Genomic DNA, 25,618 nt, shown 5'->3' on the forward strand with positions numbered 1-25,618 from the left:
TTATTTTATTTTATCCATTGCTCTGAGGGGAACACTGAGAAAGGAAGTGAGAGGGCACAGCTTTGAAGAACTGGCAATTTGGTATCTCCTCTCCCCCCTTTTCACTCCTCCCCCACTATCTTAGCTATTTGACCCGATTAAACAACTTTGGGATGGTAGCCAGATTTCTGTATACTGACGAGGCCCCTATTCATGATTTAGTGCGATTTCATCCACCCCGACCTAACAGGCTGCCCAGTGGAAGCTTGGCTTCGCAGAGGTCTCCTGATTTTGTCAGGGGTTCGCCAGTGAGGCGTTCGCACTGACTTGAAGCAGACAGAGACTCTCTGAACGCTTTGGGTCACATCGGATTATTCATTAGCAAATTCTTTTCACCTTCTATCTAATCAGTTAAAGTTGACGCCAGAATCGCGTGTGCTACTCCCCGAAAGAGAGCCTGGCAACACCCAGGCTAGGTTCCACAACTTCTGTCTAGTTACTCGCTTTCCTAGGGGTAGAAAGCGTTTCCAAAGTTCCCTTAAACCTCTCCTCCCCTAAGCCTAAAGGTCAGAGCCTCAGGCCCCAGTTAGCTCTCAAGCCAGCCGGAATCTGACCATTTCAGAAGTTTCTGGTGTGTGCGAGAACAGAAGAGGTGGTAGTGGGGAACCGCCAGAGTTACCACCGCGCATTACGTAACGAAAGCCCAGGCTGCAGGAGGGAGCGAGCCTGACATTGAGACATTGCAGGGGGAGGGGAGTTGCTGTTCTGGAGTCGCCAGGAACGGCGGCGGCAGTTCAAGAAACCAAGAGAGGAAGGTGGCCGAGATAAAGACGACACTTCGGGAAGGAGAATATTAAGAAGCCGCAGGACCCAGAGTATTAGCAAACGGCAGGACACGTGTAGTAATTTGTTAGACGAAACGGCCGCCTTTCAACTTTTGCACGGGAACAAGGGGATTTGCCCTTTGCGGGATTAAAAACGTAACAGCAAAGCCAAAAGCTAATGAATGGGGTTCAGTGGTTTGTTGGCAATACTTAAATATTTCTGTCCAGGACTTAAACATTTCTGTCCAGGAGCGCAACTCTCTGCAGTTATTTAGAAAGTAGGGATTCAAACCAAACTAAAATACTCTCCTGTGCGTCTCCACTTTCCTCAATCCGAAAAAGAAGCTGCTCGCGCGGTACTGCCCCTTTAAGACCTGCTTGCTCTCGGGCTCTACAAAAGGGAGTGACCTCTGGGCTTTGACAGCTCCCCTAATAACTACCACCGTGCAGGCCCCGCCCACCTGGCGACCAGCCGCGCCGATTGGCCGGCGGGCCGGTATCCCGTGCTCTGATTGGCTCTCCGCTTCCCCTGAGCAAACCTTTAGAACTCCGAGACAGACAATATTCTGTTACATTGTAGCAAAATGGCGACTGTCATTCACAACCCCCTGAAAGCGTAAGTAAGACTAAAAAATGTACATATTCCGCGTGGTTTCAATTTGAAAAAAAAAAAGGCGCCTTCTGCGGGCCGAGCGCTGCCTATGCACTGCGCTTGCAGGCGCCTACAGCCGCGGCGGGGCTTCTCTCTTTTCTTTCAGCTCTTACTTCTTCATCTTTTTTTTTTTTTTTTTCCCTCAACGCGCAGAAATGTCAGGAGATGCAATTAACAAGAAGAAAATTGTCACATCTGTGTTCTTCTAAATTGGCGGACAGAGAGAGAGGGGTTATCGGCAGGGAAGCCAGGCGCTCGAGCGCTCTACAGCTAGGGGATCGTGGGCAGCTCGGGGACAGCACGGTCCCCTGAGCCCCCGGCTTCGCGGGGAGGTGAGCGCGGCGCGGGGGGCGGCCCTGCTGGGGGCGAGCGCCGGGCTGGGGTGGCCTGGGTGCACTTGGCTGAGCCCCGCGCCTCCGGAGCCCGCGGCCCCCGCCCCGCAGCTAGGTCCGCCGGGGTGAGCGGACCGCTGCAGCTCCGGAGTTTGCAAGACGCTCTCCGCCTTCCGATCGCTTGCGGGGAGTTTGTGCAAACCTTCCAGAGTTGGGAGGACCGCAGGGGGAGCAGCGGGTCCCGGGAGCCCTGGGGCCCAGGTGGTTGCCCGGGGCTTTCCTGCCGGGGCAGCCCCCGGAGCGTGACGGCGCTTCGGGCGGTCGCCGGTGTGTCTCCGAGTGTGTTTGTGGGGGAGCTGGCTGTAGTAAATTAACGACTCGGGTTAACTTGGGGTTGATTTGGAGACCGGGAAGCTGCAGGTCTTATGAATGGTGTTCTCGCCTCCCCCGGGTGAAAAGCCGAGGCAGGCGAGAGGCAGCTTGGGGCTCCCCGCCTGAGCGGGCTGCGTCTGCTCCCGGCCAGACGAGGGGCAGGTGCCTCTGGCCGCCGCCGGGAGACTTTGAGCGGACGCCCAGATCCGGGACGGAGGGGGCGGGCTGGGAGAGGACACGCGGGGGCCAGTCCGCGGGTCCGACAGCCAATTCCTGCTCGCCTTCCTTCCCCCTCCCTTTTATCCTGGCTTCCTTCCTTCCTTCCTTCCAGTCGGTGGAACTGTTAAGCCGCCAAGTCCGCTCGCGATCGCGGAGCCGGGGGTGGCTTCGGAAAACTAGCGTCTCTCTAAAAGGGGTGCTATTGGCAGTAATGTTGGCAGAGGGGCGCTCCCTCTCTCGGCGCGGCGTGGGTGGGTGGGTCTGCGCGCCTGGGATTAGGACTTCCCAGCTGGAAGTCGCGGGAGAGGGGAGGGAGAGGTGCGCGTGGGGGCCGTTTCGTGCCGAATTCTCGCGGGTGCGTGGCGGATGCCCACCCAGGTTCTTTCAACTTAGCGCATCCGCGTCAGCACCCGGGGCTCCCCTCGGAGTTGAAAGCCAGGTTCGCACGCGGGGAGGCGGGAGGGCGGCAGGGGGTTCTTAACGCGAAGGAACGCGCAGGGAGAACGGGAGGTGTTTGCACCAGCTTATCTCCTATTGGCAATAAGGGAAAGGGGTAGGAATGTCCCAGATCTCGGAGTTTTAAATGTCTGTATATGTATTAACGCTGCTAAGAGGACATTGGAAGCTGAGGCTGATTACAGAGCAGCCCTCGGCTTCAGTTCTCGCTCGGAAGCTCGGATAGGATACGCTGCACTTGAACGGTACAGCGTTTCACCCAAGAAAGAAGATGTTTTGTGGCAGAATAAACGGGCGTAACTTCGCCGCATCCCCTCTCCTCGTCGCTAGCGCTGCCACGCAGCTGATGCTGTGAGTTTTTACCGAACCCACAGCCGATTTGGAGTTTTCACATTTCCAGCCGAAAACGCGTAGCGGGGCTGATGCCTCCTGGTAAACTCAAGTTAGAGAAATCTATTTTCACATGTGCGCCAGGTTTGTTGCCTACTGGGAAAGCGGTACCCTAGTTATTACCCGGGAGCCCGCTTACGCGCGGGCGGGCGCAAGGTCTCTACACTGATTCCTGCCGCTCCAGTTTTTTATTTTTGCTTTTTGGACCGCAGAAGGGTGCGTATTTGGGGAGAGTGGCTGTGTGGGGTGGGGTTAGAAGTGGGGAAAGGGACAGAGAAGCGGGCTGATTATTGGAATTAGTTCTGAATTATTACACTTGTACTTTGTATAATTAGAAACAGGTGCAATGTGATGTATTTGTAATTCTGTGTCGCCATACACACAACACCCCAGCCTGCTTTTTCTAGGTGGCAGTTGAATGGTCATTTATAATTAGCCGCTCATTTTTTTGCATCCCGACCCCTTTCCCTGGCGGTAAGGGTGTGTAAACAATACCCCCGACCAGCCGAGCCTCCTGCGCCGTAGAAGGTTTTTAAACTGCTAACGTAGGAGCACGCATGTTGTTACAGCGAGACCTACAACATCTGCCTTTATTTTTAAAAACAACTTGTTTAATAGATCACCTTTATATGTTTCATTTGTTTTTAGAAGTTGCTGATCAGGAAACAATACACACGTGAATAAATTATGCATGGGCTAAATTAGAACAAAGCGCAGAGACGCATCCAGCGGAAGGGATGGATGGGGGTGCTGGGAGGAGGGGAGCAGGGAGAAAGGTTTGGAGAGCTATGTTTTTATCTTCCTGTGTCCCTCTTGACAATGAAACGGAGCTGAACAACATCAGCATTTTCTCTGTGTGCGTTCTGAGTCTTTCTCTCCCTTCCCTTAAAAAAAAAAAAAAGGCCAACACCAAGGACGCCCCCTATAGAAACTGGTCACACAAAGGTTTCCTCTAGGATTGGGGGATAAAGTGGTGGTAGGTAATGTTCTGGGAAGAAACAAGCCCAGGTTTCATGCAACATCTTTGTAGGGCTCTGCCTATGCTGAGTGTAGACCATTTTTCATCACACTAGCTTTTTCCACGCGGGACATTCAATAATTCAATAGCTTGAGTAACTGGATGGCACAATTTGAATCTCATTGCTTTGGGGTCTTCTGTAGGGCCCCAAGCTCCTGGAGCCACATCTCCTCTCTCAGCAGTTTAGCTTTCTTCCTGCCTGTCTTTGATCTCCCCTCAACTCCCTTTCTTATTCCTCCTCCTTGTACCCTTCACCCCCGTCCTCTCTGAAGCTGACAGCCTGGCTTTTCTGTCTGTTGTCGCCTTTAACATCTTATTACTGCCCAATAGGGTGTTAGAGGCAGAAACAGGAGCCGCCTGGACTGATCAGATCACAAAGGGGACACGGCAGGTGGCTCCACAACCAAGCAGTCACATCTGGGCTGATAGAATTTAAAAGCATCGATAGACATGTATGATGTGTAAATAGGTATTGCACATTATTTAATTTAGCAGCTACATTGTCTGAGCCTAGATGTGTGAGTCACCCTTATTTCTTACATGTACATGCAAGATAAGGGCCATGTAGTGAAGTAAAAGGCCATGTTATATAGGTAACATAAATATGAATTTGATAAAGGTCTATGTGTAAGTCCGCCACATTACCTATCGTATTCTGGTTGATTTCTACATACCTAGGAAACATAAAGCTTTTTTTTTTTTTGCCCTGCTATATTCTTTTTTTGTTTTTGCTTTTAATATAGATTCTAATCTTATTTGATATTCTACTTCAGGTTAGCCAGCCTCCCCCAAATCTGCTATCAACAGTTTAAACAACTTACTCTTTTATTAAATTATCAAAACCCTGGTTTGTATGCACTTAACTGGGAATGTCTGCCACCTTCTGCCAGACTGGATTATGCACGTATATATCTATTATACTAATTGCCTGCTTAGAAAAGAGTAACAGTTACTATTATTTAATTATTCCATATAAGCCAATAGGGATTTACCCCAAGAAACTATTTGTTTATAAATAATGAGAGCAGAAAACTATTTGGTCATGCTTGTAACATGTGAACATACATATACGTAATTGTATTGAAACTTTTTTGTAAGGAGTTTCCCTTGCTTGTAGGCATGATTTTACATCTCTGTTTTGTTATTAAGGACACAGCTCTGGGAGAAGCAAATATACTTACTCAGCCAAGGTCAAGCAGCTGGTCATGTGCATAGATGGACCTCAGATCTTCATCTTTTTATACAGTCTATGATCTGGAGACAGTGTATTCTAATCTAAAGTGGTTTTGTGCCTGTGAAAGTTGTGTAATTGTTGCCACTTAGAAGCCAGACCTCACTCTTGCTGTGGCACTCAGTTTAGATATCAGAGAGGATGGTGTAGGGGGGACACATTCCTGGTTCTAATCTCCTTCTGGCTCTTTCTGTTGGGGTGGGGGGGCGTGGGTAGGTACTAAATGGGGAACATTGCAGTTGGGAATTTGTGAACTTGCAGCTTTTTTTTTTTTTTTTTTTTTTTGTGGTACGTGGGCCTCTCACTGTTGCGGCCTCTCCCCTTGCGGAGCACAGGCTCCGGACGCGTAGGCTCAGCGGCCATGGCTCACAGGCCCAGCCGCTCCGCGGCATGTGGGATCTTCCCAGACTGGGGCACGAACCCGTGTCCCCTGCATCGGCAGGTGGACTCCCAACCACTGCGCCACCAGGGAAGCCCAAACTTGCAGCTTTTTATGGGCATTATTTTAGCCCCTTATGAAAAAGGACCCTCAGACATTTTAAGCCGACAGATGCCTAAGAACCACCTTCTGCATCTGCTTATGGTTGCCACTGGAGAAAAAAAATCCTTAAAATTTCCAAACTTTGTTAGCACACATTATTTTTCAGTGGGAAGAATGTCTGGTTTGGATGAGATACCCATAAAGGATATTAATTTCTGCCAGAACCCAAATGAAGGCATTGTCACAGGTTAAACCTCTGAAAATTGCCGGACCTGCAGACCACCTGGGAGACATCCAGAGGTCTCCAGTTGAATGGGAGCTGCTCAGTTCCATAAAGTGGGCAGGAATTCAGAGGCAACTTAATTGGAGACTCCTTATCCTCCTTTGTCTTTTTGGAATCATGCAGGTAGCTGAAATTTAGGTACATCTGAGAAACACTGTAATGTCTAAAGCTGTTCCAGAGCCATCTGCTCAGATCAAGGCAAAAAATAAAATGCCACCGTCAACAGGCTTTGTTTTGAGCCTGTGCCGGGAAAAGAAAGGAAACTGAGGCTGATGTTTCAGTTTTGAAAGTGCAGCCATGCTGATTGTAGTGGTGCTGGGGGTGGGTCATAAAAAGGCACCAGAATCCAGTCCTGTTTATTATCCCAACCTCTGCAAAGTAACTTTTGTGGTTTCTGAGTGTTCTGAAAGTCACTAGAAGACAAATGTAGCCCAATGTGGCAAGCTCCTGGCCACAGAAGTGCCACAACCACTGAAATAGTTTTTGCCCAGCCAGGGTTTTCCAGCAGGGGCCTATGTAAGCATGACCCTAGCTTTAAATAATCTTTAAACATGTAGGTATTTAACAAGAAAAGATAAAAGAGTGGCCTGGGGTGGGGGTGGGGAGAGGATAGGTAAGTGGATAAAACCACTGTGTGGTCTGGAACTTTGAAAAGATGATTGTTTAACAGCAACAGAGACTGATATTATGATCTACTGCAAGTTCCAAAGTTTTCTTTTTTTAAAAAATTTATTTATTTATATTTATTTTTGGCTGTGCTGGGTCTTCGTTTCTGTGCGAGGACTTTCTCTAGTTGTGGCGAGCGGGGGCCGCTCTTCATCGCCGTGCACAGGCCTCTCACTGTCGCAGCCTCTCTTGTTGCGGAGCACAGGCTCCAGATGCGCAGGCTCCGTAGTTGTGGCTCACGGGCTCTAGAGCACAGGCTTAGTGGTTGTGGTGCACAGGCTCAGTTGCTCCCCGGCATGTGGGATCTTCCCTGAGCAGGGCTCGAACCCATGTCCCCTGCATTAGCAGGCAGATTCTTAACCACTGCGCCACCAGGGAGGTCCCCTTCCTTGTTTTTAAAGTGTGGCTCTAAAGGGGAGTTAAGACTGGTAGACTCTTCCGTAGTTTCATCTTCTCTGATCCAGTCTTGCCACATTATGCTACCATTTGGGGTTCTAATCTCTCCCTTCTCAGGGCCCAAGCCTGAGGACCAGGTGGTGGCCCGTTTAAAATGTGGACTTTTCTTCTGATTATCCCTTTTGAACACTTTTCTTCTCATTAGCACTCCAACTAGAGGATGGAAAGAGAAGTGGGAAAACTAGCCTATTTTGTTGTTTACAAGCACTCAGATAAAGTTTTTGGTTGTGCAAAAGACTGGAATTATTGAGAACATCTATCTTTTTCTTCCTCTTTTCTTTAAATGTATGGAGGGAGACAGGGAACCAAGCAAAAGATTTTTCTTCTCTGGATTTCATTTATCTACAGTCTCCTTGGAACAGCTCTCCCCTCTACCACGGCACCCATCCCAATTAACATGTAAATAAAGTGCTTATTTCACTTCCATCTGGGCAGCTGCAGTTACCTGACTGTTCAGTGAGCCGAAGCATGTGGGCCTGTACTGATGTCTCAGTGAGCTTCCTCTGTTGTATCCCGTGATAACTGCTGAGGAAATGGAGGTGTCTAGCAGACACACAGAGTCTGGCCATACCCAAGTGGATATTAGCAGTGTCTAAACTGGAATTCACTGCCTCTCATTCAGTGACATGCCTCCAGAACATCCCAGATTCTTCTGGAGGTGTTATTATCAGGCTTTCCTTTGTTTGGAAGCTCCCTTGGCAATTTGCTACAAGTCTAAAGGAGGAAGAGGGGTTGTAAAGCCTATCAGAATTCATAAAAGCCTAAATTGTGAGAGATAAAATGAAAGAAAAACAAAACAAAATGGTCACCCTGACCTCCAGCATACAGAGGCAGCCCCTTAAATTTTTTTACTACTAGTGGTAAAATGCACTTAACATTTATATTTAGCATATATGACATGTAGATGTGCCATTTTAACCATTTTAAGTGTCAGTTCACTGGCATTAAGTACATTTATAATGTCCTGCAACCATCCATACTATCCGTTTCCAGAATTTAAAAAATCGTCCTAAACAAACTCTGTACCCATTAAACAATAACCCCTCATCCTCCTCCCGCCCCCATTCCAGTCCCTGCTAACCACCGTTCTACTTTCTGTCTCTATAAATTTGCCTCTTCTAAGCACCTCATATAAATGGAATTATACAATATTTGTCCTTTTGTGACTGGCTTATTTAGCTTAGCATAATGTCCTTAAGGTTCAGCTTTGTTACAGCCTGTGTCAGAATTTCCTTCCTTTTTATGGCTGAATAATATTCTATTGTATGTATATGCCTTATTTTGTTTATCTGCTCATCCAATGATGGGCACTTGGGTTGTTTCCACCTTTTGGCTATTGTGAATAATACTGCTATGAACATGGGTATGTAAGTAGCTATTTGAGTCCCTGCTTTCAGTTCTTTTGGGTATGTGCTTAGGTCCCCCTTCATTTTTAGACTTATTAAAACCCAGGGAGTACATTTCTAGATAGTACAGGCGACTCCCTCCTTGTAAACTTAAAAAAAAAAATACTGATAGTATCATAGAATTCAACCTTTTTACCCCCCTCCCCCGTGGAACAACCACTGTTTTGGGGAGGAGGGGTAAATGCCCTGGGAACCCAGAGACTCACTTCTCTCATCCCCAGCCACAAGGATTGCCTTCACTTTGTCCCCCTAACCCCAACCCTTTGAGAGCAGTGGCTCCCTGTGGGGGCCAGGGTTTGGGTTTGGGGGGGGCTCCAGAAGCTGCAGCAGTAGTAGTTACCTGGTGAGACTTGGAGTGAGGGTTTCCTAGGCAGAGTGGAGGTTTCATCTGGCAACAGGGGTTCAGGTGGAAGGAGCACCTGGGATGACAGGACAGCTTGAAAGTCAAGAGGTAGCAAATCTGGCCTATTTTTTCATAAGGTGAGAAGGGCTTGTATCTCCTTTCGCTTCCTTTCCCTGTACCCAGCCCTGCTTACCCCCTGCAAGGGGCCCAGATGAAATAATGGTTGTGAAAACATTTCAGAAGGTGTAAAGTACAAATGTGAGGTGTTACTAGAACTGCAAAGTTTCTCGTAGCTAACTGAGGCCTTCTCAGAGAGTCAGCAATGTCTCATAAACATTACTATATTAAAACTAAAATAAACGAAAAGATCCTGGCATTACATATCATATCTAATCATTGTTTCTCAGTAAATGCAAAGCCTCACTCGTCCAGCTGTGTGTAAATAGCCCTGGGATCTCAGTGGGCTTTTTTACATTGTCTGGGTTTGAAATAGGTGAGAATATGAGCTCAAGGGAAGTCCTCATTTCATTTCCCACTGTCAGCCCTGTACTGAGTCCACCCGTGATCAGAGGAATCAGACGCTGGCGGGCAGAGGGAGTGCTCTCCTGGAACTTGGGCTCCTGTCATCAGCCCGTCTCTGGCTCCTCCTTCTATCAAGAAGACTCCAGGGAGGGAGAGGGGGTGACAGGGGGGCTGGGGTTTAAATCTGCTTGTGAGCAAGGAGGGTGTGCTGTTGACATAGGGGGTCAGCGGCAAGAATTGATTCTTTATACAAGAGTAGACTATGGACAGCATCGTGGCGAGGGTCAAATATCAGAATGACAGAGTTATTTGCCAGCCTTGGAAATGCTTCAGATCCAAGCTTGCTGCAAACCCACAGCATTCCTGTACTTTATAAAAGCAAATTAAATGAGAAACGTCATCCCTACTCCCATTATCCTCAACCAAGGACTCTTTACATATCTCTGTTTGCTGCTAGTTGAGCTCAGGGAGAACTGTCTCACTCTCTTTGGAGCTTTTTTCATCCTGTCCTGGCCAATTCTGATTGCGAGCCTGCCCCTCGCAGCTAAGCGGCATAGAGCCTCCCTCCCTGTATCTAGGAGCTTCCACTCCAATGAAGGCCTCCAGTCCGTTTCTCCTTCCAGACCCTTGTTCTTTGGCAGGGCAAAGTAAGTGCTTGTAAACCACGAGGCGGACTGCTCCCTTAGGCTTCTAGTGAAACCACTGTCAGTTGTGGGGTTGGGGGGAGGGCGGAGGCAATGTGGTGCTGGAGGTGGGGGAGGGCAGGGTGGTTGGGGTAGTTGAAGTGGAGAGAATATATTCTCTCCTGCTAATTATTTTCCCTGAGGACTTAGCCAATGCAGAACCATCTATTATCGTGGGAGTGCTCTATGGTGGTTTTGCCTGTGATGAATGCTAAGTGGAAACAAGCAAGAAAAATTAACAGGCGGCTGCTTCTGTCCACCTAATTAAAATGCATATCCAAATGCATAATTCCTTATGTTTCCCCATGCACACACCCCCTTCCAATCCCAATTCTATGGAGGGAAAAAAAACCCACTTTCTCCTAATCATTTCTCTTGATTATATTTCCATCAAGGAAGAACTGGAGGGTTCCCTTAGAATAGAGAAGGGCCGTTTTTGTAATACACTAAAATTGCTGGTTTTTTTTTTTAACTTAGATTGGCCCCCAAAGTTCTGAGCTCTTTTTTGTTTAAAATGAAGAACAGAAACTTTATCTGACTGCAGAGAAAAGGGGGAAGGAAGGAAGTAGAGAAAGAAAGGAGGAAAAAGAAAGAGAAAGCAAGAAAGAAAAAAAAAAGAAAGTTCCCACAATTTCCACTGACCTTTTAGTTTTGCGCTAAAAGTCTGGCTTGGATCAACAATGAGAATTTTGAAGGTCTTTTTTATCTCCTCTTCCTCTTCATTTCTTTCCCTGACTTTGCACTGCTTCCCCCAACCCCCAAAACAAACATAGCCCAGGGTTTTGCAGAGAGAATTTAGAAGAGGCATCTACCTGTGCAGATCAGGTAGAGAGAAGAAACAAAAGCCTCTGCATCTGAGGCAAGATCAGAGATGCTGACATCATGGTCCCAAGTAAGTCTTGAATCAAACAAAAAATACCTCTTCACCCTTATCTTCCTCACTTTTTGTTCACCCGAATGATCATTTTCTCCCCGCTTGGAAGAACAGCTTTATTCAGTGGTCATAAAATATTTAATAAGACACGAAACTTAAGTCACTGTGTTCAACTGGACGTCACTGCCATCTCTGCAGCAGCCCCCCCCCCGGCCGGCAGCCCCCACCCCCGCACCCCACTCCTGAAGCCCCCTGACTGCCCTCCACAGAAGCCCCAGCTGTTGATTTATCAGGGCCGGCTGGCTCAGCAGTGCATGGAGATTGCTTTTAATTAACTCTCTTCATTTTTCCCAATCTTCAGGGAGCAGCAGCCCTTTAATGATTTTAATATTTTATCTGGATTTATATCCGCCTTATTTGTTGTTGTTTGACTTCCGCATTTGTTCTTCCTGAGTCGCTTCCTGACTGATATATATTTGTTTGCCCCTTCCCCCTGGCCCCCAAGACCTTCCAGGAGAACGGGTTCTGAAGAAGGCCCAAGCTTTCTTCCCAAGCTTTCTACCATTGTGCAGGGAGAGGTGCCTAGTGTTGGCCTGTGCCATGATTTGGATTAGAACTTTGGTCTTAGGAATCCCAGTCTCACCTGCCTCAGCAGAAGGAGTTTCTGAGCTTTTCATTAAAGAAAAAACAAAAAAATCTGAATTTTAGAAAGTGAGGTCTCTTTGCCTCTTTGATGCTTGCTGCCTCTGTAAGGGAGCGAGCTGCCCTGGAGAGCTGGATAAAAACTGCTCCCTGGGTCTGGAGGTCTGTCATCTTGCTCACCCCAAACTGACGTAGTTCAGTGGAACTGCTAGAGGATGATGACTTCAGGGCAGGGCTGGATGTAGGTGCAGTCAAGTCTTCCTGCCACTTTCTGCACCTTTAGATATGGCTGGGATTTGCTCAGCAACTGCTCAGAAGAGTAATTGTAGGTACGGTCTGAAAGAGGACCTGCAGAGGCACCAATTGCCTTCTCTATTTGAGGCTGCCTGCTTCCTCAGCCCTCGGTTCCCTGTTTCTGTGCCCACTTGTTACACACCACCATCTGAACACCTTCCACCCCCTCTTCCAGCTTCCTTTTGGCTGCAAAGTCTGCTTCTTCCCCCAACAGTCCCAGAGAGGCCTGGAAGACAAACTTGCGCGGGGGCTAGTTTTCAGAACCAGCTTGTCCACAGAATGCCCTTTTGGCATCTCTATTTGGTGATGTGTCTTCAGGGTTATTCGTTGCTAGGCAACTGCCAACTAAAGTTTGAGCCTGATCTGGGATTGCAGTGATTTGCCCTGGGTGACTTGTATCCACATTTAGGGACTTGGCTTTGCAATCCTGTGAACAGGAAATTGAGAAGATATTTTTCCATGTGCCTTTATGTTAAGAGGTATTGGTTTGTAAAATCTAGCCCACTGACTGGCACACGAATGTCTGTGCACACAATGTTTGTTTCGGTGATGAAAATGGCGATTTCTTCCCATCTCCTTGTATTCATCCCTTGAGCTCTGCTAATTCTGAAAACCTATGATATGTCAGGTACTAAACATCACAGTTTGGTGTTCAGGCAACTCAATGTCCTATTGAGTGTTTCTTTTTCACTTTTCCTTGGCAATTACAGGCCCTTTTGAGAATCCTATGGAAGTTCTGGATCATCTCCCCAGAAAAAATGCAGATAGGTGTGAACATATGCCTATGGTTTTATGGGGTTCACAGACTTGGAGGAGCCCATCAGCAGATGGGCTAGAGGTACATGGGCTCCAGGTTAAGAACCTTAGAATGAGCGATGTGGGTGAACTTGTTACCGTGAAAGGATGCTTCTGTATCCCTGCTCAGACAGGTGGCACCATTCCCACTTCCCCTATAGTCTTACCAAACTGCTTGTGGCTCCTCAGCCCTATCCTGCCCCAGAGGCACATGACGAACATCTACTTGCTCATCTTCCAGACACTTCAAAGTCCCCTCTTCCCTGGCAAAGCCCTTGCTGGCCCTCAGGTAGAATTGGCCACCCCTGTCCTTGGCCCCATAGTCCCAAGCATACTCTTCTCTCCCCGCCACTGAAATACTTAACGCTGGTTGGTTAGAATGTAAGGCCTTGGAAGACTGGAAGGGTGGCTGCCTGTGCTTTTCTATCCCTATAGGATCTAGCATAGCAGGCACTTAATAAATGTGTGTGGAGTAACTGAGCAAATGAAGCCAGCAGGCTCTTCCCACCTAATTTGCTTCTAGCTCTTTAGAGTCCACTTGTTTCTCATTCTCTCCCTGGCAGGAGTTTGGAAAAGGCAGCAGAATTCCTTTCCCCCAATTCTACAGTTTCAGTAGTCGGAAAATAGGCACAAGCTTGCCCTGCTTGCGTGTAGCGTGTGAGGCTGTGATGATTGTCAGCGTCATTTATTCTAGCCCGTTGTCTCTTTACCACTTCATCCTTGTGGATCTGAAAAACTTGGCTTTCCTTCCCTTTGGTCTTGGGAATTAAAGGCAAGTCTTTTTGCTCTGTCCTCTTTCAGGGACTAAGTAACCCAGGGCTTGTGACTAGCCACTGATAAATCAACCACACTTTTACTAAGTGCCTACTATATGCTCAGCTGTGTATGGGATTTCCTTTAGCCTTTGGTATACCTGAGGACTTTTATGGGTTTTTAAGGTGGAAGAGACCAGAAGGTACAGGTACTATAATGGTTTAACCCAAAGTTGGGATCTGGTGAGAGTCTGTTGCCTGTCCTACTGAGCTTTGGAGGTAACTGTGGCCCAGTCACTGTTTTCAGATAGATATTCTTTGACAGAATTTCCTATACTTTCATAATGCCTACATAGATATAACTTTCCCTATGACTCTCTCCCACCCATGTTCAGTGCAGGTAAATTCATGTGACAATGAAACAAAAAATGATGTCCTGGGGATCATGTGAGGACCTTTATTCTTCATATTGAGAGAGAGAGAAATCTCTATCCTCATAACTTTTGCATGTCCTCTTGCTGCTTTTCGACCCTCCAGAACATTCAGTGTTGGGACCATGTGGAGGAAGGTGCCACACTGGAGAGGCCTTTCTGTGTCAGAAGGAAGGTGGAGACAGGCTATTCAAGTCAAGTTTTAACTCAGATTCTCGTCCACTAGACATCCTTCAACGTGGAGAGCTAGAAAAAGTGCTGATGGTGCACGAAGTATAGGCTGGAGGAGCAGGGTTGTACCAAAGTGTTTGTGAATTCAGAGAGGTTCATACTGCACCAGCACCTACTCTGGAAGTTAACTCTCCTTCAGTCCCGGGTATAGCCCTTCAGTACAGAGGGTGCACATGGGGCCATCCGGTTCCTGGTGCTCATTTCCTTTCTGGGCAGCCATCCCAGTATAACAGATACTTATACATATTCTGTCCTCATTTTATCTAATTACACACATCTCTGGGGGATGGGAAACAGGTTTGGATCATTCGATTTTAGGTCAGTTATGCACAGGGTAGCTGAGATGAACACTGATCTACGGAGTTCTATGAAATTCAGAAATTTCCCATAGTTCCCTGGTCCATAGCACACCAGGGGGCATTGTTTGCTGTCTCAGGGGCTGGAGATCCCAGTCAGCATGGGGGAGGGATAGAGCCTGACTGGTTCGTGGGTCTGAATGTAGGAACCTTTCTGAGATGGAGCTAGCTCTTGATATCCTTGGAGCAATAGGATTCTTTTATTATTTGGTGCTCTGCCTAACTGAGAGACCCAATTATATAGGTCCCTCTTCTGGTGATCATTTATGTTCACCCATTATCTGCCTACAATGTGTTCAGCTTCCTGAGAAATACAGGCCAAAAGAAGCTCTGATGGATGCAACCATCTCTATCATTGCCCAGTGTTGCCAGGAGTTCCTGTCTCCTTTGTGACGCAGATGAACTGGTCTGGACAATATAAAAGCTCTGAAATGTCCCCACCTTTCTCCAAGACCCAGAGCTGGCAGCCTTGGGCAGTCCAACCTCCTGGCATCTCTGCTTCAGGCTCTATTGTAGCTTTTCAAATCCCCAGGAAGGAAAAGCCCACTGGTTACTCTTTTCTTTTACTTTCTGCTTCTTATTTCATTCCTTGACTCAGATCTAAACCTCCCCAATGCTCTGTGAGCCCTAGATAGAGGAATAATCCACTTAATGCTTCATATCAAGGTTTGCACCTCCAGCCTTGGTTTCGTTCTGACCTTGTCCCCTTCATCTGTGCCCTGTTGACATCTTTCTCCTTTCCTCATGCATCGCACCTTGATCAAAAAGCATTGAAGAGGGCTTCCCTGGTGGCCCAGTGGTTGAGAGTCCGCCTGATGATGCAGGGGACATGGGTTCGTGCCCCGGTCCGGGAAGATCCCACGTGCCGCGGAGCGGCTGGGCCCGTGAGCCATGGCCGCTGAGCCTGCGCGTCCAGAGCCTGTGCTCCGCAACGCGAGAGGCCACAACAGTGAGAGGTCCGCGTACTGCAAAAAAAAAAAAAAAAAAAAAGCATTGAAGAGGCACAAAAGGAAGGGAAGAGTATTCTGCCTAGTCCCCAGGAGGGCACACTCTATCTTATCTATGTGGGAGCAGGGAGAGAGAAGGAGGAAAAGGCAAAGCTTGCACACAGCAAACAGGTGAGAAGAAGCCGTGGAGAAGAAACAGAGTGCGTGAGGTTACATGGTGGGATTAACTGCGCTCTGTGAGCGGTCCAGCCCCCGAGGGGTCTGTGAAATTGGAAGAGAGAAAGCGGTCCCACGGTGGGTATGCCAGAGGTTTCAGGGAGGAGGTGGCTTGGAGCTGAGTTTGGAAGGAAAGTGGGATCTGGTCAGGCTCAGGAGTGGTGGAGGCTGAGGATGGAGAAGTTCAGGCATGAAAGGGATGTGAACAAGGATTTGGGAAGCATTTGAGTAATTCCTTAGAGAACCCTCTTCCTTTGGGGTGGTGGTGGGAGGGCCAGGTAGGAAGGGATGTGTGGGTGATAGCAAATGGATCCATGTGGCTGGACGGGAGTGGGAGGGGTCTATGAACAGAAGGTAAAAAATGAAATAGCCTGGGGCCAGGTAGCTCTGAGTGGAGCCCCAGTTTGGCAGCCAATTCTCAGGAAGAACTTGAACACCTCAGAGGCCAAAAGAGAGACTCCAGGGGGAGGTAGGGGTTGTCATCCTGTGTCCCTCAGCAGGGAAGATGTCCACCTCCAGAGACTCCCTCTCACTGATTCTTGGTTTCCTTGGTTATATGTTCTGGGTCTTTCCCAGGGCACCTCCCAGAGGGGGTGAGGGTGAGGGGGACCCTTGGGGGCTTGCCCTGGATGAGCCATCCATCCCATCGGGTACAGGACAGCCCTGGCCAGCTGCTTGGGCACATTTGCCAAGTGGTGCAGGATTGTAGGATAAAGCCTGTCCCAGTGCTGGATCTAAAGGTCTTTCCCCCTTTCTATACTTTAATCACCACCCCCTTTCTTCAACAAAAGCAACAGTGATCACAACCCATACATGGTTATAAATAAAATACACAAATCCAGTCTAGGGAAGAAAACATAAATGCTGACCCTCCAGTCTAGGGAAGAAAACATAAATGCTGACCCTCGTAGTGCAGTCAAAGGCTGGTGCCCCGAGGATTGGTTTCATGGTTCACATGGGAGTGGGGTTTGCAGGGAGTGAGGTGGGAGTGTGGGACGGGGCGCAGGCAGTGAGGCTACAGGTCTCTAAGACTGTGTTTCTTCCTGGGAGGATGGAAGTGGTTTACTCTGAAGGTAATGCCTCTCCACTCCCACCCAGGCACCCAGGCACCCCGTTACCCATCCAAGCTGCTTACCTAATGTTTATTTCCTCCTGCCGGAAGGCCTGGGCCCCAGGGAGCTAGCTTTCAGGGGGAGGCTGGTGTTACCCCAGTCCTCAGGTTCTTTGGAGCCTCAAACTCTTTGAGAGCTCAGATGCCCATCCTAGGGAGTGAGAGGGTGGCGAGCAGTGCCATGTGGCTTACAGCTTGGCTATGGGCTCTAGAGCTGGAGAGAGTGGGTTCACATCCAAGCCCCATGACCATGGGCAGGATTCCTAACCCCTCTGTGCCTCAAATTTCTCCTCTGCGAAGTGCGAGAGATGGTTTCTGCCTTTAGAGGGTTGTTGGAAGAATTAAACAAGTTAATATACGTACAGTGCTTAGAAGAGTTGGTGCTTCTTATCCTCGTAATAGACGTTGGCAGTGACCCCATTTTTCTATCTGTAAAATGCAGTCACACTAGCTGATTTTTCCCACAGTGGCCTCTTAAGGAATATAAGATAATAAGTAGGAGAAGCTCTGATTTTCTTAGAAGAAAGACACTCTAGAACTTGATGGCATTATTATTAGTAACTCTTAGAACAAATGTGCTAGAAGAGACTTTGAGAGAGATTTAGCTACGGGATGCTTTGTCCGGGAGTTCAGGTTATTGCATGCCACTGAATCGGTGCTGATATTGGGTCCTTCTGAGAAAGAACGAGAATGTCACAGCTGCAGAAACACAACACATTGAGGTGAACCGTCATGTGATTGAACGCCTGGCTCCTGCTTCCATTCACTGATGCCTCTTCCAAGGGAGAGGCAAGTGTTTTCTGCCCGAATGAACTCTGCCCTTTCCACAGCTAGAAAAGGGCTTGAACATCCTTCAGACCAGAGTGTGTAGGGGTGAGAGCTGGTCTGTGCACTTTGCTCCCATGTGGCCCGCCAACCTGTTGTCGGACACCTTGCTGATCGCAGCCCTCCTGTCCCGGTGGGTGTGTGTATACATGTTCCCAGCACACGCTTTTTGTAGGCAGCGATCTGTGCTTGACAAGCTGGCATTCCAAACTCCAGATCTTCCAAACACCAGACCCCTATGTTATTTTTAACTGTCCAAAGTTTTTTCCACGTCGTGTAATTGATGGGACTCCATAGCCTCGTCAGAGAATCTAAACTTCAGCTTGTTTTGCCTCCCTTGAATGGGCATATGTCTGATGACCAAGCAGAAAAACACCCTGTTTTCAGAGCTGACTGGTCTAAATCTTCATGTCCACCCCACACCCCGCGCATCTCTGGGGAACAGAAGTGAACACAAAGATAACCTGAGCTCGCCTGTTTCTGTGGCTCCAGATAGGAGGGGGGCAGATCCCTTCTGTCTGTGACCTTCTTGTCCCCGCTCTCTCTCGGCGTCCTGATAGTGAGGGACAAAGCTATGTTTTCAGAGAGATAACAGGCAGGGCATTGAGGAGTTGGGCGTGCAATCTCTCCTGGCCCTCTTTTTCAGCCCCCACATTCCCCGAGGGGCAAGTCACATTCTCATCATCCTCTGGGGACAGTCCTGGACAGACACTTTTATTTCAGAGAACCCGAGATCTTGTGGCGTCAGTGACCACCATCCTTGTGACACTGGAGAAGATTCTCAGCCCTCCAAGTCCAGGAGAAAGTGCGCCATCTCACACTGGCCTGTCATTTGCATTGTGAATTTCTCCAGCTTTGTGTGCCATTTCTCTTTTTCCTTCACACATCTCTCTAGACCATGGTGCACTTAGCACCTATGTTAGTCGAGCATGTACGGGTTACCAGCTACTGTGGCACTGAGTATACAGTGGTAAGCAAAACCGATATGGACTTCTATCTTTGTGGAGCTTGTGGTCCAGTTGGGGAGATAGACGTTAATCACATAAATATATAAATAAAAGTTGAATCTGTGTTATGTTGGAAGGTCAGGAAGATAGAAGAGAGTAGGCTGAGGGAATTGCTCTAGTCTAATATGTTGAGGAAAAGTTTCCTTGAAGAGGCAACGTTTCATCCCAGGCAGAGGGAACAGCACGTGCAAAGGTCCTGTGGCATGTTGGAAGAACCAAGGAAGGCTGCTGTGGCTGGAGTGCAAGAAAGAAAGGGAAAGTGTGGCTCATGATAGGGTAAGAGAGGTCAGGAGGGACCAGAACATGCAGGGCCCTGACGGATATTTTAAGGGTGTGCACTTTCTCCTAAGAGCAGTGAGCAGTCCAGGGTTTAAGTCAGGAAGTGACTTAATCCCATTTATGTTCTAAAAATTTCCCCCTGGCTGAAGGGAGATTTAGCAATAGAGCCTGGAAAGGATGGGCTGAATGAGTTCTGAGGAGGCTTTTCTGGGTAAAATTTAGAAAATAAAAATGAGACATATGCGTGTCATGAAGGACAGGCATTAGCTGGACAAGGTTGTGACGATAGAGTTTTCCCTTGAACTGCTTCCCTCCTTCCGCTCATTCTCAGTTCCATTTGGTAGTTTTTATTTTTTATTTTTCCATTTGGTAGTTTAAAGAAGCTGATAGGCCGCCCCCATCCTCGGAAGTTTTTGACACTGTGGAGAGATCTGTTTTCTTCCTAAGCAGAGTCTGGAGCAGTCCTCCTGCTGTCCCTGCTGCTCCCTCCAACTACCCTTTGAGCATCTCAAGGTGTGGCCCGAGGATTACGTACACAAGGAGCATGGGTGTGACTGGTGAAAGGTGAATTCTGGGCCGCCTCCTGGACCCACTGAATAAGGGCTGAGACCATGCACTCTGGTTCTTAGTTCTTCTAAAGCTTGGGAACCGCTGTTCTTTCAGCCCTGCACATGCATCAGTAAGTGTAATGACGCTTTAAATGGGAGGTGGGGGGTAGATGGGTACCAAGTGCTTTCGAGGCAAAGAAGGAAAGAAGGTCTTCTTTAGGCCTCACAATAATTTGCTTGAGGAGACAAGGCTCTGGTAACTTCATTTACCAGATGGAGTTGTGGGAGGAGGGAGCTCCAATTGATGTCTGACTCCAAGCACTTTCCTTTGCCTTTCTTTCTTCCCACTCTATTCTCCAGTGGGCAAAGGTTAAAAAGTACTGACTTATAATTTCCAGATGTAGTTCCTTTTTAAAAAAAGATCCAGTACCTTTTTGGGGGCTCATGAGATCCATCTAGAAAGTGAGTATCCAATTAGTACATGAAAGGGTGGAATTAGGTGAGTTAATAGTAATTATTATTATAACATTCTAATATGGAAGATATCAAACCTGTACAAAAATACACAGAATAACACAAAGAACCTCCATGTATCCAGCACCCAACCCAGCTTTAACAGTCACAAGGGGGGTGGGCATCTTTTCAGTTGTTCAGACTTTGCTCTGTGATGCTCTCATTTCTATGTCCATTGGATGAAATACCTGATAGGTGAGTGGGCAGCAGGAACAGAGAAGCTTTCAAAGTACCCCACCAACTAATGACCAAAGAGGGACAAAGCTCTTTTGATTCAATTTGTCTGTCAATTGTACAGCTCATAGGCAGAGCTAGTGCTTGGAACTGTAGATCTAAGAAATACCTTAGAGACCATTGATGGTCTCCCTCACTGTAGGACATGGCAGCAGAGGCCAGAGCAAGGTCTGGGGACAGTCCTCAGGCTCTGCACAGCTAATAAGAGGCAGGTCCTCCAGCCCTGCCTTCCTTACACAGCACAGAGGGTCTCTTGGCATTTTTGTTCTAGTATTTTCTAGCATGAAATTGTGGGACAGAAACCCCACCAGAGCCCTCATGGTTGAAATACCAGTATTCGACCACCTCAGCTTTTGCTTCCTCTTTGTGAAAAAGATCCTTGGTGTAGCCCAGCGGTCTCCTGGTCTGGCTAGGATAGATACATCTATGAGTACTGGTGAAAGCAAAGTGGGCCACATGCTCAATCGCCCTTAGCTCTGCCTGCCCTAAAATTTTAGAAGCCCTGAAGCAAAATATGACAAGTTAGTGAGTGCCATAGACTTTCAAGAAAGGAAGAAACCAGTTTCACTGACCAGCTTCCTGGAGGAGGTGGGGGTGGGTGGTAGGTGTTGATGGGTGGGTAGAAGTTAGGGAGTTGAGGATAGAGAAGGCTTCCCTTTAAGAGGGGAACCAATCTCTCAGCACCGCACATCGATCAGGAATTATTTAGCACCTCCTGAAGCGGAAGGTTCTGTACTTCACAGTAAGGGCGATACCGAGAAGCAGAGGATACAATTTCTATTCTCCAGGAACTTTCTGTCTAGTTGAGGGACAAGACATATGTTGAATATTAATATAAGTGGCAGACTCTAAGACGGTAAGATGCAAGTTGACTTTTAAGATCAGCCTGAAGAAGAGTGCAGTGGAAACTAGGAGGTGAATCACAAAGCAGCACGTAGTAGCAATATTAATGGCATGGACCCAATGTCTTCTGCGTGTGTGGCTGTGTGCTGGATGCGGCGATAACTGCCTCGTTACACGGCAGCTTTTAAAGTAAGAGTCACGCTCATTCCAGCTACCATCTCTTGAACACCTATGTCTGCTCGGCAGCCCTGTGTTGTGTGCTTACACACATGAACTCATTTAATCCTCCTAGGAAGCAGGCAGTATTAACTATTTTATAGATGAGAACACTCCAAAGAGTTTAAGCAACTTGCCCAAGACCTGAAGCATGGACCTGGGTCTGTCCATCCAAATGAACTTGGGTTCAAAAAGGAAGTGTGAATACCAGCCAGGCTGAGTAGTTGGGAGAGAGAAGGCTGAACAGGTAACAAAGGACCTATTATAGACACCTGTGTTAAAAATTTGGCACTGATCCTGTAGATGTTGGGGCGTTATTTAAGGTATGTCAGGATGGACGTTGAGGGTGATTAATTTGCAGGATGGTTTGAGTGGGAAAGCTGTGGCAGGAAGCGACTGGGGTCTACGAGGGGGTGGTGGTGGAAATGCGCCTGGTCAGACCAAGTAATGAAAACCCTCACAGCCCATCAAACTTAATTAAAATCAAATAAACACTCTGGCAAACCCGTCTCATACCAAGTAGAGGTAGAGATTCCGGATCTTACTAGGGCATTATTTCTGGTTTCAGTATAGCTGCAGGGACATAGAGCTTCATCATTATATAATATTTTTAAAATATGAATATGCTTTGCGTTGATAGGCTACCTTACACATCCACAGTGTCAGCCCTCAGCTTGGTCCTTGGTGCCCCACCATAATCTCTTTTCTCACCCCTTTTTATTTCTCCCCGACAGCAGTTGTTTCAGTATTTTACCATTTGCATGAAATTCCTCTCCATCCTCTTACTCTTAGCAGATGATTTCACCCCAGACTTGTTCAAGAAAATCAAAGTCGTGAAGCAAGGAACTTCCTTGTCATTCTTGCCCTCTGCCTCATCATGGCAAAAGCCACTTCTTCAGAGGGGCCTCCCCTGCCCACCCCATGTAATACTGTCCCTGCATAACCCTCCCATTACCCTGGTGTATTTTTTTTCACAGTGTGTACAACCATCAGAAATTATCTTTATGCATTTGTTCACCTGTCTTATGTTTGCCTTTCCTCTTGGAATTTACGTTCCATGAGAGCACAGACTGTGCCTGTCATGGGCACTGTGGCATCCGAAGTTAGCACATAGTAAGTGCCTGGAGCAATGGAAGGTGCTCAGACGTGGAAATGAATGAGTGGATTCCCATGACTTCAGCCAGCGCTCATGATTTGATCTTCCTCTCTCCTCCTGACTGTCCTACTGCCTACTCGACTCCATCGGGTTGTCCCTCCTCAAACTTATATTCTAAATAAAACTTTCTTCTTCCCCTAAAGCTGCTTATTTCTCTTGGGGTTCACTATCATTTAAGCAAAAATCTCAGGGTCATCTTTGGCTCTTCTCTCTCCTCACTCCTACATATACTTAGTCCCCAAGTCCTGTTGACTTAACCTTGGCAATGTCTCTGGACTCTGTCCCTTCCTCCATTCACCTCTCATTCAGGTAACATAAGTGCTCACAGGGACACTGGCAGGAGCTTCCTAATTGACTTCCTAACGTGTAATGTCTCCTCATGTCAGGCTATCCCTACCCACAGGGAGAGCTTTGCACTGTTCAGTTTCTTTATACTTTCAGTGGTGCCTACTGATTGTAGAATCCATCCATCTGCCCAGCTACCCATCCATCCATCCATCCATCAATCCATCCACCCACCCACCCAACCATCTAGCCTTTCCATCCATCCATCCATCCACCCACCCATCAACTATTTACTGAGAACCGATCATGTGCACTATGGGAGGTGCTAGGTAGAGAACTGAGAGCACAGTCTTTGCTTTCATATCAATTTTCAACCTTGTAGGGGGGGACAGATATAAACAACCCTGATCTTCAAGTGTTACAAGTGCTTTTTATTCATTCATCAACTATTTATTGAGTTTCCGCTATGTGTCACGCACTGCAGGTGCTGGGGATACAGCCAGTCAATAAAACAAAGTCCCTGCCTTCACGGAACATACATGCTAGTGAAGGAGACCAACAGTGGACAAAGACATAGGTATAAATGCTATGGGGAAATACAGTGAGGGCAAGGGGCACGTGTTTGTGGGTTGCCCCCTGGAGAGGGAATTCAGAGATGGCTTCACAGAGAGGGTGATGTCTGAGCAGATACCTGGAGGGCGGGAGGGAGCGGCACTTGCAGACAGCTTGGGAGGAAAGCATTCCAAGCAGAAGGAACAGCCAATGGCCTGTGCCAAGGCCCTGCTGGGCTGGGAATGTGCTTTGGGGAGTGTGTACAGGGCATGGTGGGATACAAAGGAGGGGAGGAATCTACTCTACCTGGAGGGACCAGGGGGCACTCCTCAGAGGAGGATGCCAAACTCCCTAGCATGACGATTCAGCCTCCCATTCCACCACCTGTCCATGGACTCTGAGCTTGAATCATGCCAGATTGTGGACTTTCCACCTCCAGGCCTTTGCTTCTCTGACCATCTCTGCCAGGTCTTCTTCCTCTGACCCCCACGCCTCTCCCTGATGATCTCTTCCAGCTTCCACTCACCCTTCAAGAACTGAGCCACCTCCAGGCAGAACCAGCTGCCCCTCTGTGGGTCCCATAGCACTTTGTTCATGCCAGGGGAGCACTTAGCACAGTGACATCCGGTGAGCTGTGTCTGTGCCAGTCACCTCTGCCTGCCAGAGCTCCCTGTAAGAAGGAACCATATCTTAGACCTTCCTGGGTCTCCAGCACCTTGCACTGTGTTGGGCACACTGTAGGTGGTTCGGTGCATGTCGTGTTGGAAAACATCTTGTTTTGTTATCAGACCTCTCTATATAGACATATGGGCAGACATACATGCCCCTTTTCTTCACATCAGTTGCTTAAAAAAAGTTCTGCTGTTCTTAGTGAAAGCAAGAAGGTCATGAAATTAATTTGTCACCCTGATGCCAGCTTCACTCAGCCGACTCATGGGCTGGGAAGGGGTTTTTAAACATGTGTTTCTAATTGCTGTGCTAATTTTTCTTCCCTTTCTCAGTCATCTTCTCTTCCCCTCAAACTTGTGGGTGGTAACGCCTTCAGGTCTGGTGGCACCTGCACCTCCTCCTCCATCCCTTGAGCAGATGTTTTCCAGCTTTGGGCCTGATAGAAGGGGAGGCGGTCTCTGATTTAGGAAGGGTGAGAGGGAGTAAAAATGAAGTGAGATTTCCTCCCCTCTCGAGATTCATTAGAACTTGCTTGTTTGCTTGAGAAAGGCCTGAAATATGTATGTTTTGCTATGAACTGGATCATATGTTTTTAAGGGGATTCTGTGATTTATTTTTTCCTCCATGATGGGGAGTTAAGACTATTTCTAGGTGTCCTGGGATTAATTTATTAATTCAGCAAATATTTACTGAGTACCTAGCACTATTCTGGGTGCTGGATACCAGCGGTGAAAAAAAATGGGCAAAATCCTGGCCTTCTTTAAGCCTTCATTCTAGCGGAGGCAGACAGATGGTAATCTAAGTAAGTGAATAACTGGGATGGTGCTAAATCTATCAGGGAGTTGTGGTAGGGGGTGTTGGGGGAGGACAGTTAAGGTGGCCAGGGGAGACCTCACTGAAAAGTGACATTTGAGGGTCATCTGGGGGAATAAGATTCAAGGCAGACAGAGGAGCAAGTGCAAAGGTTCTGAGGTGAAGCTATGCCCGATGTTTTGCAGAACAGCAAGAAGGCCAGTGTGATTGGAGCAGAGTTGGGGGAGAGTAATAGGAAAACTTTGGCTTATCTTTGGAGTTGGGAACCTACTGGAGGATTTTTACAGCATCACCCTGGCTGCTCAGTTGGGAGTAAACAGAAAGACCAGTAACGAGGGAGTGGCTGGGGCCAGGGTGGTGATTGCAAAGGTTGTAAGAAGCGGCTGGATTTGGAATACAAATTGTAGATAGGGAAGACAGCTTTTGCAAAAAAATTGGAAGTGGGCTGTGACAACAAGAGAGGCATCGTGGATGACTCCAAGGCTTTTGACCTGAGCAAGTAGAAAAATGGGATTGCTGAGCTGGTGAGGATCGTGGGGGAGCAGGCGTGTGTGGGCCCAGCTTTGCCCTTGTTAGGCTTGAGATGCTGATTCAACATTTGGATGGAAATGTCCAATAGGCAGGGGCGTTGTTGCATCTGCCCTTGTTGGACCTCCACCCGGGGAGGAGATTAGGATGTGGTCCAGTGAATCTTGTTGGGACCTGGATTCAGATTG

The 25,618-nt window shown here is 47.8% G+C and overlaps 1 protein-coding gene across 3 annotated transcripts in view; it reads left to right on the forward strand.

Moving 5' to 3' along the window:
* Window positions 1–1,305: 1,305 nt before the first annotated feature.
* Window positions 1,306–25,618, forward strand: part of DPF3 (double PHD fingers 3) — a 254,722-nt gene continuing 230,409 nt past the window's right edge. For all 3 annotated transcript variants that reach the window (XR_009518321.1, XR_009518320.1, XM_060004289.1), the window contains exon 1: window positions 1,306–1,419. Coding sequence is in view for 1 of the 3 variants with exons in the window: in XM_060004289.1 (XP_059860272.1) it covers window positions 1,388–1,419 (32 nt within the window). In the remaining 2 variants the exon portion in view is untranslated. The remainder of the gene's footprint in view (window positions 1,420–25,618) is intronic.

This window comes from Delphinus delphis, chromosome 2 (genome assembly GCF_949987515.2).
Source record: "Delphinus delphis chromosome 2, mDelDel1.2, whole genome shotgun sequence".
Classification (NCBI taxonomy): Eukaryota; Metazoa; Chordata; class Mammalia; order Artiodactyla; family Delphinidae; genus Delphinus; species Delphinus delphis.